The 21,001-nt window shown below is 54.9% G+C and overlaps 1 protein-coding gene across 2 annotated transcripts in view; it reads right to left on the reverse strand.

Annotated features, from left to right (window-relative positions):
• Window positions 1-299: 299 nt before the first annotated feature.
• Window positions 300-21,001, reverse strand: part of GOLGA3 (golgin A3) — a 42,428-nt gene continuing 21,726 nt past the window's right edge. For both annotated transcript variants that reach the window (XM_082853203.1, XM_082853202.1), the window contains exons 9-24: window positions 18,783-18,920; window positions 17,155-17,316; window positions 16,517-16,885; window positions 15,675-15,752; window positions 14,663-14,926; window positions 13,577-13,671; window positions 12,646-12,862; window positions 10,028-10,171; window positions 9,186-9,383; window positions 8,201-8,317; window positions 6,175-6,314; window positions 5,290-5,422; window positions 4,945-5,067; window positions 3,421-3,585; window positions 1,880-2,043; window positions 300-1,364 (exon numbers count right to left, since the gene is read on the reverse strand). In XM_082853203.1, the coding sequence (XP_082709329.1) occupies window positions 1,148-1,364; window positions 1,880-2,043; window positions 3,421-3,585; window positions 4,945-5,067; window positions 5,290-5,422; window positions 6,175-6,314; window positions 8,201-8,317; window positions 9,186-9,383; window positions 10,028-10,171; window positions 12,646-12,862; window positions 13,577-13,671; window positions 14,663-14,926; window positions 15,675-15,752; window positions 16,517-16,885; window positions 17,155-17,316; window positions 18,783-18,920 (2,724 nt within the window). In that variant the 3' untranslated portion in view covers window positions 300-1,147. The remainder of the gene's footprint in view (window positions 1,365-1,879; window positions 2,044-3,420; window positions 3,586-4,944; window positions 5,068-5,289; window positions 5,423-6,174; window positions 6,315-8,200; window positions 8,318-9,185; window positions 9,384-10,027; window positions 10,172-12,645; window positions 12,863-13,576; window positions 13,672-14,662; window positions 14,927-15,674; window positions 15,753-16,516; window positions 16,886-17,154; window positions 17,317-18,782; window positions 18,921-21,001) is intronic.

Raw genomic sequence — 21,001 nt, forward strand, 5'->3', positions numbered from 1 at the left:
TCTCACAGTCACTCTAGGCGGGACCTCGCACACTTGGGGTGTCTGATTTCAGGTAAACCTCGGGAGACCCTCTCATGCTGACCTGCCCCTTTCGCTGCTTTCCAGATGAGAGGGTCAAGGGCCTTCTCCCCCTTCTGAAGGCTGTCACCACACAGAGGCCAGCATATCTCTTGACGACCACACAGGCGCTGGTGGACGTTGCCACACAGGGCAAAGTGCTCCCTGGTCTGGAGCCCGCGGAAGCCCTGGCCCTGCCCCTCCTCCTTGCTCCCCCCCCCCACCTCTTGAGGCCTCTCCCCATGCCTCATGCATCAAGTCAGCGTGTGCTGACCGTGGTGTCTATGTGGGCGTTCTGGTGGCCATCAGGCCTGCCCGGGGGTTGGCCAAGGTGAGCGAGGCCATGCAGGGCCGGGGGTCAAACAGGTGGGCATTGTGCACTCATGGCAAGGAAAGACCCTCAAAATTAAGTGAAACTAAAATAACAAAGAACTTCTGCCTAAGAATATTTGGCTTTAGAAGGTAAATAAAATAATTACATTTCTTAAAACATAATTTTCTGACATTCCTAAATCCTACACATACGTTACTTCCTAACTGCAGATTTTCAAAAGGCAATCAATAAAAAGACAATTCAGGTCATTCTTAAATAATACGAGCATATACTTTTTAAAGATCAGATGATGATTTCCGGTATTTATATATACGTTCTACGGAGAGATGGCTATTGAAAACAAAACAAAATAAAATAAAAACCAAAGGTGCAAACGAGGTCTCACTCCTGCAGGGAGGAAAGCTCTTTCTGAATCAGACAGGAAAGTGAGAAGCCGGACGCAGCCACGCAACGCCTCCGCCAGCGGCCGTCCGAGAGCAGCGTCTGCAGTCAGGCCTAAGATGCCTCCTTCCGCAGATAACCCTTCAGACACATGCAAAATGTCTCGCTGAGCCCTAGGTGAGGTTTTTAAGATTTGGTCACTGCGTGGGAAAAGCTGGCTGCGACCTGCAAATGACTGTCATCAACTCTCGACTCTCGCTTTGTTACTTTACTCCTTGTAACGGCCAATGCAAAACTTAACTTCCATCTCTTAGAAAGACAATAGAGCACACAGTCAAATAAATAGCACGGAGGAGAGAGCATTCCTGCAGTCAGCTACAGACACTCGGGGTGGGGATGCTCGGCGGTCACCGCTCCAAAGTGCTCTCTCGTGGCCCCGCTCTGCCCGTGTTGCTCCGTGTCTCCTCTGGGGTTGGCGTGATCGCCCAGGCGGGAGGGGCTGGCGGGGTCCCCCTGCGTCCACGAGGACAACGACTGGTGCACAGTGACCGCATGAGCCTCCATCTGGCGCTGCAGGCTGTCCATCTCCTGCCTGGGGAGACAGGGGAGGTGCGCGGTCAGACGACAGCCGGGGGCGCTGTCCCCCCCAGAGACAGCTGGCCACCTCGGACCCGGCCCTGACGGCAGGTCGCTCACGCACACCCTCGGGGGCCCGTCGAGCCTCTCTCCTGGAACAGCACGGAAGAGACTCTGGCCATTTTCCTGTGCACCACACAGAGGCCGACAGGCCGATTGGGGAGAACGTGGGAAACACAGAGCCGAGGGTCTGTCCTGCAGGGCGTCCGCTCACAGGGCCAGAGCCACACCTGCCCTTGCCTCAGACACGGGCCTCCCACTGCCCGGTGTGCAGGGTCATTTAGCCCCGGGCAGCTCCCACCTTGGAGATGGAGGGAGAGGCACGGGACCAGCCCACCGCCAAGAGACACTACGGAGCCGCTCGCCAAGCGAGCGCACCACGATGCGGTGCTGGCAACAGGGAAGATTCTTCCAACTGAGACCTGCAGCTTATTTGTAGACTACGAGACGGAGCCCAGAGCAGAGTCATACTTGAGTTGCTGCAGGCAGCTGTTGAGGTTCTTGAGGGGCCCCTTGCTCACGGCAGGCGGGGGCCGCAGCAGCTCCTCCAAAAGTGAGGCTGGCACGGGGCAGTCAGGGATCTTCACCGGCGTCACGGGGCTGGAAGAGTTGGCTTCTCCCTTCGGCTCCTTTCTCTGTTTTTAAAAGCACACGGTTAGGTGCTTCCCCGGTGGCACAGTGATTAAGAGTCCGCCTGCCAATGCAGGGGACACGGGTTCGAGCCCTGGTCCGGGAAGATCCCACATGCCACGGAGCAACTAAGCCCGTGCGCCACAACTACTGAGCCTGCGCTCTAGAGCCCGCAAGCCACAACTACCGAGCCCATGTACCACAACTACTGAAGCCCATGAGCCACATCTACTGAGCCTGCACGCCACAACTATTGAGCCTGCACTCTAGAGTCTGCGAGCCACAACTACTGAGCCCGCGTGCCACAACTACTGAAGCCAGCACACCTAGAGCCCGTGCTCCGCAACAAGAGAAACCACCGCAATAAGAAGCCCGCGCGCTGCAACGAAGAGTAGCCCCCGCTCACCGGAAACTGGAGAAAGCCCGCGCAGCAACGAAGACCCAACATGGCCAAAATAAATAAATAAAATAAAAAATGAACAAATTTATTAAAAAAGAAAAAAGACACACAGTTAGCTCTCCCACTCGGAGGCTGACGCCCCTGCCCCTTCCCCGAGGGTCTCCGCCATCACACGTGGTCTTCGAGGTGCCTCCCCAGCTCCCCTTGGGCCTCTGGGGAAGCACTTTCCACTCGTTCTAAATCGGCAGAGCTGGCAGCCACGGGGGTTCAAGAAATGTTGGCTGAATAGAAAACCTTCTTCCTAACGCATGAAGCAACACTACAATCCTGGCTCCTCAGGAAGCCGGAGCTGCCGAGAGCCCCCTAATGAGAGCTCACGGTGGGAGTTTCCAGAGAGACCATGGCCTTGCCTCTGAGTTTCCCTAAGAAATTAAGTCAATTTTCCAACTCATAAGACTCCCCTTCCTAGGACTTCAAACTTTTTCCACAGATAAACAAACCGTGCTAAATAAACCTCTGAATCTAAGCGACTTCTTTGCACCTGCAAAATATTTACACAGACTGGTAGAAAAACAGACGGTGGGTAAACAGGTAACCTGAACAGAGCTCATGACGGCTGCTTCGGGCTCCCCAGGCCCCTGAGCCTGTTCTGGTAGCTGTTGTGTCCCAGCTGGTCTCGCCTAGAGGCCCAGGGGCTCTTGTTAACACAAGCAAACCATGCCCTCATTTGCTTTATAAAGCATAGTACAATAAAATGGCATCTAAATTCATAGAAAGAGGCAAACACTCTGTTGGAAAAAGCTCTGAATTAAAAAGATTTGGCCTGTGGTCCGAGGAGAACACCCCATCGTCATCTATCTTCACACAACCGTCACTCAGTGTTGGTTAATGTAACTCTGTGATTGGCTGACCGACTGGAAAGCCTGCCAGCCTCCCGCCAGCACATCCCCGGAGCCCCACCAGCCGCCCGGTGGCCCAGTACCGTCTTGGCTGCTCCCCGCCGCAGGTCCAGCTTGAGCTGCTGGTTTTGCTGGAGCAGTGTCTTCATGTTGCTCTTCAGTTCCGACACTTTAGCTTGAAGCATGAATTTATCTTTCTGGGTCAGGGACAGATCTTCCCGTACCATCTCCAGCTCAGATTTAATACTCTAAAGAAAGTAAAAAAGTCATAGATTTTTAAAACTGAAAGGTCTTGGGCTTCCCTGGTGGCGCAGTGGTTAAGAATCTGCCTGCCAATGCAGGGGACACGTGGTTCGAGCCCTGGTCCGGGAAGATCCCACATGCTGCAGAGCAACTAAGCCCGTGCACCACAACTACTGAGCCTGCGAGCCACAACTACTGAAGCCCGCAAGTCTAGAGCCTGTGTTCTGCAACCCACCACAGTGAGAAGCCCGCGCACCACAATGAAGAGTAGCCCCGGGCTTCCCTGGTGGCGCAGTGGTTGAGAGTCCGCCTGCCGATGCAGGGGACACGGGTTTGTGCCCTGGTCCGGGAAGATCCCACATGCCGGCGGAGCGGCTGCGCCCGTGAGCCATGGCCGCTGAGCCTGTGCGTCCGGAGCCTGTGCTCCGCAACGGGAGAGGCCACAACAGTGAGAGGCCCGTGTACCGCAAAAAAAAAAAAAAAAAAAAAAAAGAGTAGCCCCACCTCGCCACAACTAGAGAAAGCCCGCGCACAGCAACAAAGACCCAATGCAGCCAAAAATAAATAAACTAAATAATTTGTTTTTAAAAAGTGGTAAATGTATAACTCACATTAGTTTAAAAAAAAAACTGAAAGGTCTTAAACACACTGCACAAATCTTAGTTCGTACATCACAATTCCAAGGGGCTGGAACTCTCAGCCTTCATGAGTCGCTCCCCTTCCCCTGCCACTCCTCTCCAAGGGTCTACACTGCGGAGAATCTGGTTACAGTCCTGTCCTCAACGTTCCCATCCACACTTCAGAGCCTCTGCCGAGGGGCCGGTAACATTCCCATGTCCACATCTGACAGTGAACCCAACCCTTGTTTAAACTCCAAGATCAGCTACTAGAATAAGCCTAACTGTTCCTAAGACAGAATACAAGTCAGTTCTGGTTATCTCAAGCTGTCCACCTACAAGCAGGAATCCCAGTCAGAGTCACATTCCCGACCCTTTCCTCGAGCAGTCAAGACTGTGCCTAGATTTCTTCGTAGAGAAGCTTATCACAGATTGGCGAATGGAACCGTCTCATTTTTTGGACTTAATGAGATCCCGTTTCTGGGACACACCGCACAGCTCAGCCCAGGGTGGGGCCCTGGGGCTCTGGTCTCTGCTCAGCGTCCCTCAGCTGCCTGACCTGGGCTTCTCTCTGAAATGGGATAATGTCTGCAGAATGGTTTGGTGGGAGCATTCAAGCCATTGAGAACTGCTGCTGCGCACCTAGCACGCTGCCTGGCACAGTCCAGGGAGGAGCTGCTGCAGTGCTGCCAGGGGCTCGTACACGCTCCATACACAGCCCGTACACGCCCTGTACACACCCCGTACCTGCATTGACTGCTGTATCCCATCCAACTCCTGTTTACTCTGCCGCTCAGTCACGTCCAGCTGCTGCTTCAAGGACTGGATTTCTCTCTCCTTCTGATCCACCTCCCATTTGAGATTTTCCATCTAGAGAAGGGAAAAAGTCACACAACCAAAAGAATTTTAAAATGGCTTTCTTGCATTATAACATTGCTCTAACTATATCTCTGCGTATCATTTAATATCATACTTAGAAAACATAAATATCCCTTTCCAAGAAGGCAGAGAATGGAGTGAATGTGTCAACCAGCAGAGTCTAGCTCTGTAAGTCCTGTTAACTGGAGATGTAAAGCCGCCCCGGCGGGTCACCTCTTGGTTTCCTACAGGCTCTTTGCTCAGCTGCTCATCCAGCTGCTTCTGCAGGAGCTGGAGCTGGGTCCGGGCCTCTGCCAGCTCTGCCTGGAACTGTGCTATTTCCTGGGAATGTTTCCCCTCCTGAATCCTAGCATAAAAAACAAGGAAGAGTGAAATTACAGCGTTCTTCCAATTACCTTCCCACTCAAAAATGTTGTCAGTTGAACGTTACATGTCCTGGGTGGACACGCATCATGACAAAAACTCCCATACTGCTCACCCTGGGCAGGAACTGTTCTAGGAGCTCTGCAATGCACTAGCTCAACGAATCCTCACAACCCCCGGGGAGGGACGCTTTGTGAGCCCAGTTCACGGATTATGGTGGCAGGGACCGATGCACGTGCAGTGCCCAACACATGTGCCTGCACGGGTGCGAGCCAAGGCCACTCCAACGGGAGCCGCGCACCACAACGAAGGGAAGCCCGAGGGGAGCTGGGGAGGCGCCTCGAAGACCACGTGTGACGGCGGGGACCCTCAGGGAAGGGGCGGGGGCATTAGCCTCCGAGTGGGAGAGCTGTGTGCCTTTTTTAAATAAATTTATTCATTGTTTATTTTTTTTAATTTATTTTTGTCTGCGCTGGGTCTTCTCTGAGAAGAGGGCTCAAGATCTCTTCTCAGAGAAGAACCAGCAGGGCACAGAGTGGGAGCACACGGCATCAAGGCCAAAGCTTCAGACGGAAGCTGCGGCATCCTGAGACAGCAATCGGATCTCTCTCTCCTTCTCAGATCTGCCTGCAGAGTACTCAGCGATCTGCCAGGACACCGGGGCCCTGGTGCGCTGAAGGCACTAACTGGAGATGGAGAGGGTGGTGGCGCCCGGCCCCGCCCTCTCGCACTCACTGGAGCCCATCTGCCTCCGCCTGCAGCCTCTGCACCTCCCGCTCCTTGGCCTGCAGCTCCTTCTTCACCTCGCTCAGCTCTAGGGTGGCGGCCTTAAAATGGCGGCGGTTGTGCCCCGCTTCCCCCTGGGCGGCAGCAACCTGGGAAGAAGAACACGGCGTCACCGAGGACAGAGGCGCAGCCTCACAGGACATGCCCGGGTTCGTGGAGGCCGCCGCCCAACCCCTTGCATCCTAGCTGCTCTTGCAGGCCTTGCTTCCAAAGCCTTCCAAGGTCCCCATCAAGGATGAAAGTACTGAACACACGCTTGGCCCTCAAGCATGCAACGTGGTAGCAGCACCTGCTGAGCGAACAAATGTGCCCAACTTTCTTGGTCTGAGCAGTGGTTACAGTCTTCCTCAAGTATATCTGCATGTTTCTCGTTACATGCATTCACAATTCATGTATCTGGGAGGAACCCGCCTCTCCATCACATACCATCTAATAACTGTAAGAAAGCTATTGCTCGTCATCCATTAGGACGCAGCTAGCTTTCTGCATAGTTAACGACAGTTTATCTCAAGGTTTCTGAGAAAACAAGCAAATTCTCAGAATGTGACGAAATTTTCCATTTTCCTTTCCAACAGTTTAGTTTTCTTGCCTAATTGCACTAGCAAGCACTTCATTTCAAAGAAGTTTAGTAAAAATATTTATAGTATATTACAGATGAATATAGAAAGAACTCATACATGAATGGAAAAAAAAACTCCAATAGAAGACATTAGCCGTGGTTGTCACTAGGTAGAGATTCAAGATGATCTGTACTTTAATCTCCGTGCACACTAAAAATTTTTACTACGTGTACTATTTTTACAATCAAGACAATCAGACCAAACGCACTCAGAGGAATAAATAAGCATCATTTACAATTACTGCCCTTAAAAAAAGAAATCAAAGTGAAATATACATTATCCCTCCAGCACCTTTAGTTAAAAATCTCCTAGTTATGTCTTTAAGGTGAGAATAAAACTATTAAGTGATACCTGAGTACAGAGCAAAAGATAGGAAGGTGGGGATAGAAAAGTAGGGAGTGTTGCTGACTCAGTTCGGAACCACAAGACGTGCAGCAACTCCACGCAAGGATAAAATGTCAGCTGCAGGCGAGGCAAACGTGGGTCAAGAACAAGCCAATAATTGTTCATGTTAAAATATTCTTAACGTATCTTAAAACTAGTCCTACTTTAAAAGAATGTCTTACTGTCTCACCCAGGAAATAAAGAACTATCTCCTTCTATCTCTAGTGTACTTTCGTGGAGAAATTTTTAAAGAATGTGGCAAAGCCCAGGTCACATGCACCTACACACGCATGAATGCACCAATGACAAACATGTTCTGAGCATCTGCTCTGTGCAGGCACTGGGGACGTGAGGGTAAACAAGCCGCAGACCTCGTCCCAGGAAGCTGACAGTCTAACAAGGAAAGAGCTTTACAGAAGCCACAGACGAGGCATCACGACAGTAAAAATTTTCAAGTGCACGGTCTGAGGCCCACTCTAGCTCGCAGGGTGGCCAGGGCAGGGCCCTCTGCGGGATGAGCCACCTGATGCACTGGTGAACACATGAGCCAGGGAGACTGCTCCAAATGCAGAACATGGCCATGGGTCTCCAGAACCACCTATCTGGGTTGCATTTTTAACACAAATAAACATATACTACTCTGCAGTTTGCTTTTTAACTCCACACTACGTGCAGGGCATCTTTCCCCAGCAAAATACGTAGCTACGGAGCTCTGTGCACATATCTTAGAGCCGCACGACGGCACACACTCTTTCACTGATGAGCACAGGGAGGGGGCCCTCTCCAGCCTCGCTGTCGCCAACCCCATGACGATACCCTGTCCTTGGACACGTCAGTAAAGGTATTCACACGCTAAGTTCCTGGAAGGGAACTCATGTCAAGGGTACTAATACTCCGTTTTCAGACATTTAAAAATTACATTCCAGAGGCTCTATGAGGCTGCAATCTGGAGCCGGTTGGAAGACACACACCTGCTCCTTGAGGCTGTGCACCGTCACCCTTTCCTTCTGTAGCGCGGCCTGCAAGGCCTGGACGAGCTGCTTCATCTGGCGGTCCTCCTCCTCTTTGCGCTGCAAAACTGCCTGCACCTACAGCACATTCCAAGAGTGGTAAGGAAGGAAGGACGTCAAATTTCCAAAGCCTGAAGAGCCCTGGGAACAAGCAGGGGCCACTCTGATCAGTGCCAATGGAGATGGAGGGGGTGGTGGCGCCCGGGGAGTCTAGCGTCACGGGGGCTCAAGACATCATGACATGTTGCCAACAAGGGTACAAGCCAGGAAAGGAGTGAGAATCCCATCTCTGGAGAACGCTGTGTGCAAAACCGAAATCTCAGATCACAGGAGTATCATCAATCGTATGATCATATTCAAGCATCTCGTTAGGAACCCAAAAGATGCATATAAACCCAGGGTTATCAACGCAATCGCCTCCGTAGCAAGGCTGCCAGGGGCAGGAGTGGTGGGAACTAAGGAAGCGCTCTAAAATCTGGTGAATTCAAGGCATGGGCTGGGCTGGGCTGTTGAACACCATTTGAAGACTTCCCTGAAACGCCCAGAGGGGCTGCAGAGAGGAGGAGCTAACAACGGGGTCTGCAGGGAGAGCCCCGCTGGGATTTGAACCCCGGTGCTGAATCACAGGAGGCCCTCGGGTCAGAGTCCGTTACGCACAGCATGACTGCCTTGAGCTGGGAAAGGTACCCTCTACCCTCCGGGAGTCACCCACCCACAAGGAACCTCATGGGCTGAGCCTAGTCCCTCCACAGCTCAGCTGCGGGGAGACACAGGCTCCCCGGATCCACCCCCGCCTCAGGGCTGGCAGAGGGGCTGCGACTCCAGCAGATTCTCTGGCCTTTACCCTGCAGGTGGCTATGATGACCAAGTGCAGACCACACAGCCGAAGCCCTCGGAGGGCTGCCCCGCCTGCAGCAAGTCTCCTGCTGCAAAGGAGTTTCCATACCTGCAGGTTCAGCTGGACCAGGTCTGCTTCCCTCTTGGCTAAAGCTGTCTCTAAGATGCCGTTGTGTTCCCTCAGAGCCGCGCTGGACTGTCCAAGGCCCATAAGCTTCCCTCTCTCATGCTCTAAGTCCAGAGCCAACTTCTTATTCGACTCCTCAAGGCACTTTATCTTCCTCCTGAAGCCTCTGGACTCTTGCAGCTGAAACAAACCAAAGTCACCGTGACATCAGGGAGTTGCCCATTCTGGCTCGTGGAGCGCTCGCACATCAGGAACTGAACAGCTAACACCACCAGCAAGAACGCACAGGCGAGCACTGCCCCGGACATGAGGGCCCTCGTCTCACAGCTGGGAAGGTTGCCGCGGCCACGCCCCTTCTCTCGTGGACCCACAGCCGACAGCCCAGCCCTCCCCCGGGGACCGTGGGCTTGCAGAGAAGCATACCCAGGGTCGGAGCCCAGGCGGGCCCGGACTGAGAGTGAGAGACAACTGTCAACGGTGCACACAGCCCCGCAGCTCCCGACAGCCACCTTGGGACCCTGTGCAGAGCCCTAGGTGACACCACCACGCTGCTCGTGTGGCACCACCCATGACCGTCTGGGACTGAGAGTTACGTGGAGTTCCTCTAAAGGGTCGAGCCCCTTTGAGCCGGGTGTCTCGTCTGCCACACCAGAGAGGCAGCGGGCACAGCGGGCCCCGCTGCAGCGCGTGCATGCGCGGCTCCAGCAGGGCGGGTGCTCAGAGACCCGGGCAAGCGGCCGATGGCCCCGGAAACGCAGGGCAGAGGCCGAGCGCCCCGGCCAGCAGTACCGCCCTGCACGTGGGGCCGCGCAGCGCCCGCCTACCTCGTCCTCCAGCTCCAGCACCCTCTCCCGCTGCTCCTCCAGCTGCTGGCTGGTCAGCGCGATGACCTCCTGCAGCTCCCCCTCCAGCATCCTCTTGCTGTGGCCCACAGCCTGCAGCTCCGCCTCCAGGGCCTGGACCCGCTCCTGAGGGCCGGGACGGAAGGTGGGTTTGGTCACGGGTCCCAGCACGTAGCCTGGCTCGGACTGACCGCGCAAGGGTGCAACCAAGGTGATCGGCTCTCTGCAGCCTTCCCTCTCCCTTACAGGACGCAGTCAGCTACCGGGTAGCCACACAGTAATGACTCACAAACTCACTTTTTCACTTAATGCTTTGAAAACACAGAAAGGTAAGAGCTACCAATTACCGTCTGTGGCAACTAAGCTGTACCAGGCACGATGTAACCAATGCCACACGCGTGTGCACACACACGCGCTCACACACACACACAAATGCACACGCACACACACTCTTCCTGCTGCTGCTGTGGGGCAGGCGCTGATCTAAGCACCTCACAGGTGTCTCTCCACAGAGCCGTCCTAATGAGGGAGGCTCTACCATTTACCTCATTTCGGCCTCATTTTTTTTTTTTTAATAAATTTATTTATTTTTGGCCGAGTTGGGTCTTCGTTGCTGCGCACGGGCTTTCTCTAGTTGCGGCGAGCGGGCTTCTCATTGCGTTGGCTTTCCTTGTTGAGGAGCACGGGCTCTAGGCACGCGGGCTTCAGTAGTTGTGGCACGTGGGCTCAGCAGTTGTGGCTCACGGACTCTAGAGCGCAGGCTCAGTAGTTGTGGCGCACGGGGTTAGTTGCTCTGAGGCATGTGGGATCTTCCCGGACCAGGGCTCGAACCCGTGTCCCCTGCACTGGCAGGTGGATTCTCAACCACTGCGCCACCAAGGAAGCCCCATCGGCCTCATTTTTTTTTTTTTTTTTTTTTTGCTTTTTAGTTTATACTGGAGTAGAGTTGATCAACAATGTTGTGTTAGTTTCGGGTGTACAGCAAAGTGATTCAGTTACATATACCTGTATCTATCCTTTTTCAAATTCTTTTCCCATTTAGGTTGTTACAGAATATTGAGCAGAGTTCCCTGTGCTGCACAGTAGGTCCTTGTTGGTTCTCCTCGGCCTCCGTTTTACTGAGGATCAGCAAGGTGAGTGAGCTGCCAGAGACCCCACCTCACCAGGGCCGAAGCACAGGCTGAGCCAGGATTTTGGCTCCCAGGCTGTGCTTCTGCCCAGCTGCCACCGGCTGTGCAGCAAGGGGGTGACAGACTGCATGGCAGTGACACCCACTGCTGGTACCATGTAAGTCAAAGAATTGAACAGTGAGAGATTTTAAAGTAAAAAAGGAAATTGCAATTGAGTAAGTTCTCCCCCTCCCAATGTAAAAAGTAAGCATGTGACAGGGAATACTGAATTTATGTATTTTACAAGAGACCACGCTATGCTACAGTGTCCTCCAACTTACGAATTCTTAAACTGAGAGGAGAGAGGAACAAAGATGAGAAAAAAATACGATTACTAAGCATAAGGGAAATGACTCAAATCGGTGGGTGATAAACAAAACACAGAATTTTATACCCACTAGCCAAAGTAAAAGGAGGTGGTCAGATCCAGACTGCAGGGATCTGGGGACCAGGACACTCGTGACTGACAGAGTGACAGTGTGACGCCCAGAGGAGACCTGAGAGCCTCCACCACGTGCATACACCCCCTCCACACACACACACACACACACACACACACACACACACACACACACACACACACACACAAGCGTGCCCACCCTGCTGCCGGTCCCCCACCCTAAACAATAACCCAAAGCAAAAGGCTCTCTCTCGCCTCAGGACGCCATGGGGGAAGAGCAGTTCCCGCGGCTCTCAGCCCTCACCGCGTGCAGGTCCCTCTTCCTCCTGGACCCGAGCGTTTCACAGGCACTTCCCTCCACTACGTCGCACATGCTGTCCACCTCAAGGGCCGTCTGTCGCAGAGCCATCAGCAACCCGCCCCGCCTTGGTGCTGGCCTCCGAGACGCCTCCCACCGCCTCCTGCACTTGGCTCCCATCACCTCAGCTACCGTCGCAGCCTCTCCTGGCCTTAGGTCGTCCCGACAGGATGGTGGCCAGGTCTCGGCTCGCTCTCTGTCACACGGAAGCTCCACTCCAAACCCCCCGACCCCGGCTCCCAGCCCCTCCAGCCAGACCCCTACTTGGCCCCGTGCCCCCAGACCCAGCACACAGGAGCAGCGCTCTGCTGAGATGCCCACCGTCGCGCAAGACCATTTCAGACGCCACCTGTCCAAAAGGCTGTCCTGGACCCCTCGACCCTCACCCCAAGCCCTCTCACACCCCACGCATGGCGCTCACAGAACCTCCTCCCCAGACATGAGGAGGGCCGGGGCCAGCAGGGCGAGCGCCCCGCACGCGTTCGCAGGGGTCAAACGCAGCGTCAGAGCCCCCGGTCACATTGCTACCGCGAGGTATTCTGAAGAAACGCCCACACACCTCCTTTCTTGACCCTCCTAGAAGGGTTTCGGAGGGGAGGTGCCTGTACACGTCATGCCCCCGCAGCCCCCTGCACCGATTCTCCGCAACCAGCGGAGTAAGCAGGTTACCCACGTGCAGGGTGTGGTCACTGCCGCCACCGGCCACCCGGGCTCTCAGCTGGCTCAGCTCGGCCTCGGCCGCCTCCTTGGCCGCGAGGGCCTCCTGCAGGCGGCGGCTGAGGATGCCCACGGCGTTCTCGTAGGCCTTGTGCTTGGTCTTCATCTCCTTCTGTGCGCTGCTCAGGTCTGAGCCCAGCTGCTTCATCTTCTGCTTCTGTTCGGTGATGGCCCTGGGGCGTGGCAGAGACAGAAGGAAGTCTCAGCTCACCTATGACCCACTTGCCACACCAAGCAAAGGCCAAGTGCGTTTCCATCCAAGCTCCACCCTCATCTGCCCCCAGCGCCACCCTCTCCAGCACTGCCCTGCCCAGAACCCAGCTCCCCAGGATGCGGTCGGTGGGTATCCCCTACAGAGCCCATCACCGTGCTTTCGTCTGTCCTGCTCCCCTCTCGGAGCTGCTTAAACCACTTTGTGGAGACAGAGAAGACTCCTCTCCTACCAGATGGAAGCTTCCAGCGCTCTTCCTGACCAGCAGCAAGGAACCCAACACTCAGGCTCACAGTACATCAGCGGCTGACAGAGCAGAGCGGTGTGGGACACGCAATGGGAGTGAAAGGCCTGGCGCGGGCCGGGTGAGGACGGGCACAGGTGTCCACCCTGGGTAGTGCACTGGGGGTGCGAAGGGCGCTGCCACAGGCGCTTGACACGAAAAGTCAAATGAAAACAAAAACAAATGGGGAGTGTTTGTGAAAGGATGTGTTAGCACATCCACGTGTAACCGTCAGATCACGACGGAATCACTTTTCCAGCTTTAAACGTGGACTCTGACTTCCTAGGCCACCTGTTGTAGACCGGCAAGGGCTGGACAGACAGTGCTGGGGGGCCCGCACGGCTCACAGCCACCGCCCGGCGTCCCGCCAGCACGCGCCCCGCGCCCGCGTACCTTGCGGCTTCTTGCTGCAGCTCTTCTATTTGTTTCTTGAGCACCTCGTTGGCCTCCGTAAGAGCAGCCATCTGCTCTTTATCGAACTGCAAAGACTTCAAATAAAGGGAGGACGAGACAAAATGAGGAGTGCCAAGCCTTCCACCTGAAGCCCAAATGTGGGACTGGCTTCCTCTCAAGGCCGCCTTGCAGGGCACGGGCTTTGAGGAAGACCCTGGCCAAGGACCCCGCGATAAGCGGTCATTGCACGGAGGCCGAGGGTCCTGCACCACCCGTGTCAAGGCCGCTGGTGGGATAGGCGGGAAGAGCTGCCAACGAGAACGCCTCAGGAGACGGCTCCCGCCCGGTCCCCTCCCCAGCTTCTCCCAGTACCTCGGGGTAGCCTCACGCCCCCCTCCTGGACTTGCCCGCTGCCCCGTCTCCCCCTGTGCAATGAGCACCGTCCCCCCAGGACCGGCTCGGCCCTCGCAGCCGCGAGCCCTGCGTCCCACAGCTGCAGGGGTCCCACCAGCCCCTGGCTCCCCACAGCCTCCGGGCCCTCTTGTCCTGCCTGCACTCTCATGGCTCTCAGCTGCGGCCTCCAGCCTACCTGCCTCCCTGGACCCTGCCCGGCCCTCCGTGGGACTTCTGACACGTCACACGTTAAGATGCAGCCCTCAGTCTGACACCCTGCCATAGCTCTCCCCAGGTCTACCGCCTGCCTCAGAAACACTCCTCAGCTGCAGGCATCCGGCCTGAGGTCTCCCTCTCCCTGGCCCCGTGCCAGACACCCTCAGCAGCACAGCCACCACTGTCTCTCACAGACTCCACCGGCCATGGGGGCCCTGGTGCGTGCACAGCAAATCTGGCCCCACCGCCCTTAAAGCCCGGAGCCCAAAGCAGCTGCTGCAGGCGGCCTGGCCCACGTCCCCGTGCCCCCTGCTGCCTCTCTCCAGCGCCCACTCAAACGCCCGCTCGGACCATCTCAGGAACCCCCCCCCACAGCTCTCCTCCGCCTGGATCTGAGCTCCACAGGCCCCGCCCCACCCACCGTACAGCCCCAGGCCCGTTCGGCTGAACCTTCACAAGTCAAAGGCGTCCCCAGACCTGTAAGTGCGTCTCCATCTCGTCGCGCTCCCTCTGCGTGGACTGGAGATGCCCTTCAAGATCCACCACCTGCTGACGGGCCTGCGACGCCTCCCTCTGCAGGTGCAAGCGCTGCACCTCCGCGGCCCTCTTCTCCCCCTGAAGTCTGACGGCCTCCTGCCGCTGCTCCTTCACCTCCGAGTCCAGCCTCCTCTTTGCGGCCTTCAGCTCGCCGATGAGCTGGTCTTTGGAGGTGGCGTCCCGGCGGTAGGCCTCCACCATCACCTGCCCAACAGGCCGGAAGCTGCAGCCCGCGGGGCGGGTCTTCCAAGGGGTCAAGCCGTTTAAACAAAAATGCTCACCACTTATCTATATAACTTTCTGGGGCTGAAGATATATATTTCACCAAATCCGTGATACCACTCGCTGAGACACACACCTAAACAGGACTGGGTAATGGACAGGGGAGCCATGCCAGCCGCTGGGGGCCTGACTGCTTCACTTCCTCGGGGGAATGCGGCCACTCCTTCCCACTCCACTTGCCCTGCCTGGCTTCTGACAGGCACTCCGCTCGCATCTCAAGTGATAAAACCCACCACCGCTTACAACGTCCTCGGCTGCCCCTTCCTCAGACCCTTGGTGGTGCTCTGCACTCATTCCTCAGACAGCAGAACCAGCTTCACTAATGTGAAGAGCCTTATTTCAGTGCTGGGTCGTGGTGCGACATTTTTCAAAGCAACATTACGCAGGAGCCCCGGCCGCTGTGGAAGCAGCACGCACTCACTCTGATGTCCCAGCAGGGCATGTCCGCGTGATCCGGATGCCAACCCCACCCTGAAAATGCACCTGACTTCAGAAGCATAACAACGGGAGGGGTGAGGAGTGATCTCAGAATCAGTGAGGTCTCTTAAAAAAGCTGGAGTCTAGCTGTTACCTTCCTCTTGAATTGTTTCCTTCCAGTGAAGAGATTAAACGTACAGGATTTTCTTCATGCACTTGTTTCACAGAAAGCAAGCTAACCCCACGTTCTCACCTTCTGTTGAAGAAACTGCTCCTTTGTCTTCTGTGCCTGCTTTTTCAGGGAGGCAGCTTCTTGTTGCAGGTGCTCCACCTGTGAGGGACACGTGTGCAGACATTACACGGATGGCTCCGGGAGGGCCCTGTGCCTCAGGGGGACACGGGTGCACAGACCTGCCTCTGTGCCTCCTGTCCTAGAAGGGTACAGACGGGTCAGCACCTGCAGAGAAATCGCACCTACTTCCTGGAGGGAAAACGTGCCGACTTCCTCTTGTCCTCGACGCTCATGGAGCTGGATTCGAAGACAAAACCACTCCCGACACTAACTCTACTTCCTCCACACCCTGCAGCTTTCTCGTTCCGTCTGTATTTGTTTACTGTTCACCCACATCATAGCATGGCAGCTCCCGGGTGTGGCGTGCTAGGTCACGTGCGCACACACCCGGACCCTCGGCCGTCTCCCACCCTCACCCACCGTCATGCCGACACGTCCAGGGCGTTGCACTGGGTCAGGCAGTCAGGAAGGAAAGAACCAAAGCCCCACGCTGCTTCTCCCAGGTCTGAGCTCCTCCTCACAGGTGCACTGAAGCTGGTGTTTCTTGGCAGATTACTTTCAAAGCCCCAAACAACTCGGTTCCCAGTTCCCAGCCAGGTATCTACACACCCAGCCACTAACCTAGGACTGGAAGTACCCCATCAGCTGCTGTGGGCCCCTTCCCCAGCTGAGCCCTGGGCCCACCCCCCCGGAAGCGTTCTTCCATGTTTCAAAAAAAGAACAAAACAAAGGACCAAACAATCAGCGTTACTTCTTGTATATGTGATTTCCACACGTAAAAAAGTGACAGCAAACTGCATTACCTGGCTGGACTTGATGGCTAATTCCTGTGTCAACTGCTCTAAAGTTTCTGACGTGTCCTGGGCACCCTCCTCCAGGCATTTTGCCTCTCTATCAAACTCCTCCCTGCCGCTCTGGGCTGCCTGCACAGCCACCTCCAAGACGATCTTCTCGTTCTGCAGGAAACGGATGGCGTCGTCCCTTGCGGCGGCCTCCCCCCGCAGCTCATCCAGCCTGGCCTGCAGCTCGTCGTGGTGTAGCTGCAGGTCCCCGAGGGCCTGCTCCCTGCTCTGCAAAGTCTCCTGCGTCGAGGTGAACTGCTTCAACAGGTCCAGGTGCTCCTGCTGCAAAGCCTCAAGCTGCTGGTCTCGCTGATGCAAAGTCAGCTTCACCTAGGAAAAAAGGAACCGTAGTCAATGTAACCGCGCTTGAACGAAAACACCGCGTGTCCCAAGAGTTTGTACTTCTTCCGTGCTTGGGTTTTAAACAGTCTGGACGATGCTCTGGAGGCAGCCTTCTGCGTAAAGCTGCGGCACAGAAGACCACGAGCTGAAGTGAACCCCCGCCGGGTCTGACGACGTGGCGGACAGACCAGCGCCAACGAGCCCCGTGAGGCTGGCCGCGGCCCCAGGGCAGCGACAAGAGCGCCCGAGGGGCTTGCCTGCTCCAGCTGCTGCTCCAGGGCCGCCGCCGAGGCCGCCGTCGTCTGCAGCTGCTGTTTCTCATCTTCGAACTCCTCCAGCCTCCTCTGCAGGTCCTCCTCCACCATCGTCTTCGCCTCCTGAATCTGCACAAAGGCAGCTTCCTGGTCCAACATGTCAGCCTGGGCCCAGAAGACAGAGCATTTTTTAAAAAGCAGGATAACCTGTAGCTACAGCCTCGGCGGGCAAGCCCACCACCCTGGAGAGAGGCCATCGTCCCCATCACCATCCTGTCCATGACCCACAGAGAGAGGGCCCGAGGGGACGGGGGCAGAAAGCTGGTGCCCTCCCACTGCCAAGACAGGCCACCAGCCGATTCCTCCACCCGTGGCTCCCCTGCTGACCCTCGGGCCTGGCTGAAGAGAGAAGCAAGCAGACAGCCCAGTTTTAAGAACTGGGATAAAGTGGTGAATGAAACTCCACAGCCGCCACCGCCGCCACCTGCGTGAAGACAGGCTGTTCGGGGTGATGCACGGCACATTCTCTTTCACAAGATTACTTCCTTTTTTTTTTTTTTTAAAAGATTATTTATTTATTTTTGGCTGCATCGGGTCTTAGTCGTGGCATGCAGGATCTTTCGTTGCGACACGCAGGCTCTCTAGTTGAGGCGTGCGAGCTCAGTAGCTGTGGTGCGCAGGCTTAGTTGCCCCACGGCATGTGGAATCTTAGTTCTGTCACCAGGGATAGAACCCGGGTCCTCTGCACTGGAAGGCGGATTCTTTACCACTGGACCACCAGGGAAGTCCCACAAGATTACTTCCGGATGCCACTTGGTAAGACTAGAGACCAGGGGCCGTGGGGCAAATATGGCATTCCTTACGTCCTGACTATGTAGATAAGACGCAACATCTAGGAGTTTTCTTAGGGAAAAAACATTAGCTTATACCTTAGAATTTTTTTAGTTCTTTGACACTGAGCCCTTGAAGCATGTGTTTGACACAACACGACTGTCTTTCATCATCCACGTCATCCGTGAGGACAAAGGAGCACGTGCAGATAAGTGGGGATATGGGAGACCACAGTCACAGAACACCAACCTTCTGTGTGACCGTGAGGTTCTCGGTACACAATGCCAGGATGCCGTGTACCCCTTTTCTTCTTTACTTTTCCCAACAAGCCTATTAAGTAGGTATTATTATCCATATTTAATGAAAAGGGAACAAAGCCCAGAGAGTTAAGATATTAAGTCCAGGGTCTCACAGCTGACAAAGACCACAGGTCAAAGCCACGGCATCTCCCTACCCTGGGATAATCCACAGAGGAGGCTGGACACGGTCCTAACCAGTCCACGTGGCTGTTGGAGCGTAAAATGGTAACACAGGCTGAGGCCGGAACTAGGCAGTTCAGAGGAAGGCCCAGGTTACCTCTGAGCGTGCAGAGATGAGGGAGGGGGGATGAGCATACAGGGAACACGAGGAACAGAATCCCGAAACCTTAGATCACTGCACATGGCTCAAAGGAGTATTTTTAAAGATATGCATACGTACGCACGTATGTAGTACTAATGTTTACGTATAAAAAAAAAACCCCAAACCCCCAAACCCCATGACAACACTGACACCCCGCAGCCCCAGAAGCACGGCCCCACCTCGATGCCCTGGAGCTGGGCGGCAATGCGCTCCTTCTCCTTGATCGACCTCTGCTGGGTCTCCGTCAGCTGGTGGGACAGGGACACATTCTCAAGCTTCAGGTGCTCCAGGAGGCCCGCCTGGCTCATCTGTCCAATCTTCAAAGAAAAACACCACAAGTCGAAGGTTGCTAGACTCCAAGCACAAGCACAGCCCAGCCAGTCCCTGAGGCCACCAGGCTGAGGGTCTCTGTACAGCGCTGGCCCCTGGGAGGGCCGCTCCCCAGGACCACCGCCCCCGCAGGGCCTCCCTGCCCACCCTCCTGGCAGCCACCATGACACTCAGGCCATCTGTGTTCTGTGTACTTAAGAGGAGCCAGCCAGCAGCCCAAAAGTCAGCGCTCATCACCCCCACGATGGTGCGGTCTGTTGTAAGACCTACGTGACAGTTCCCACTGAAGGGGCATCCCTGAGTCCGGAGGTTAGGGGCCTCAGCTGGGCGGCAGGGACAGCCAGGAATCTGCCCATCAGATAAACTGACCCACGGCCAGACACACCTTAGGCCCTGCCCTCTCAGTCCCCGACTGTCCTGGTCACGCACCAGGCTGACCCTGGCCACTCCCAGGAAGTGGCACTGGCATCCGCCCCGGTCTGACCCAGGCCATGCAGACCTGCGAGCACGTCCCTTCCAGAGCCGACGCGAACGTTCCTAGACCTACAGGTGCCCAATGCGACCAGAAGCTGTGAGCTTCAGGGTCTAAGATGGAAGCTGCCCAGAGCAAGGAAAGGCGTCATTCGCCGGGACTTCATCTCAAGGCAACAAAAGAATAAAGACTACCCTGCGTTCTTCTCCAACCTGAACGTTCCTGGGACGCTTCCATGTTACTGGAGAAAGAGAGTGAAAATGTACCACACACGGTAATTAAGGAACGCTGACCTGGATTAAGGAACGCTGACCTGGGTGTCAAAGGAATTTGAAAAAAGCAGTTATGGTTCTCAAACTGCCATTCCCTTGGACTCTTTCTCCACTTCTGTCTTCCAAATGCCATTTCTGACTTAGCTCAGGATATAAATCTGGATTCTTTAAATATTTCATGCCTCAAATAAATGCACGACAGCTTCAAAATTGCATTGACTTGCAATTATTTCCAAGCACATGGTAAGTAGAACAAACGCTTATTTATGCTAAGGACGTATTTAAGCCAGGTCCTCTAGCTTAAAAAATACACAACATAAGGACTTCCCTGGTGGCGCAGTGCTTAAGAATCCGCCTGCCAATGCAGGGGACATGGGTTAGAGCCCTGGTCCGGGAAGATCCCACACGCCGTGGGGCAACTAAGTCCGTGCACCACAACTACTGAGCCTGCGCTCGGGAGCCCGTGAGCCACAACTACTGAAGCCTGCGTGCCTAGAGCTCGTGCTCCGCAACAAGAGAAGCCACCGCAATGAGAAGCCCATGCACTGCAACGAAGAGTAGCCCCAGATCACCGCAACTAGAGAAAGCCTGCATGCAGCAACGAAGACCCAACGTAGCCAAAAATAAATAAATTTATTTTAAAAATAGATACAACAAATTTTTTTTAATTCTTTTTTTTTTTTTTTTTTTTTTGCGTTATGCGGGCCTCTCACTGTCGTGGCCTCTCTCGTTGCGGAGCACAGGCTCCGGACGTGCTGGCTCAGCGGCCATGGCTTATGGGCCTAGCCGCTCCGCGGCATGTGGGATCTTCCCGGACCGGGGCACGAACCCGTGTCCCCTGCATCGGCAGGTGGACTCTCAACCACTGCGCCACCAGGGAAGCCCTAAAATTCTATTTTGTATATTTGTAGACTTTAGATTTCTTTAAAAAGGAGGATTTGGTGGAGTTAGTACTTTACATCCTCTACTTGAGAAGTAAAGTTTCGATGTTTTGAATATTGTAACAAAAAAGGTACAATATTTTACTTGGATAAAAAAAAAAGTGGGGAGATAAAATAAAACCCACAGCAAAATTCAAAAAGAAGACAGGCTGACCAAGGCACCATCAGCACCCTCACAATCGGTCCAATTAGTCCAAACACTGAGATTTGGAGCAAAGTGCATTTCAGCATCTTGCCTACTGCTCCCGAGAGCATGCCTCGGCCCCGGTCACCCTGCAGACCTGGACTCACACCTGTTCCCACTCACGCAGAATTAGAGGCTGACACTCTGGTACCCTAACAACACAGGAAGAAAACGAGGATATGGGAAATGAGTGTTCTCT

This window comes from Leucopleurus acutus (genome assembly GCF_964270905.1).
Source record: "Leucopleurus acutus genome assembly, chromosome: 13".
Lineage (NCBI taxonomy): Eukaryota > Metazoa > Chordata > Mammalia > Artiodactyla > Delphinidae > Leucopleurus > Leucopleurus acutus.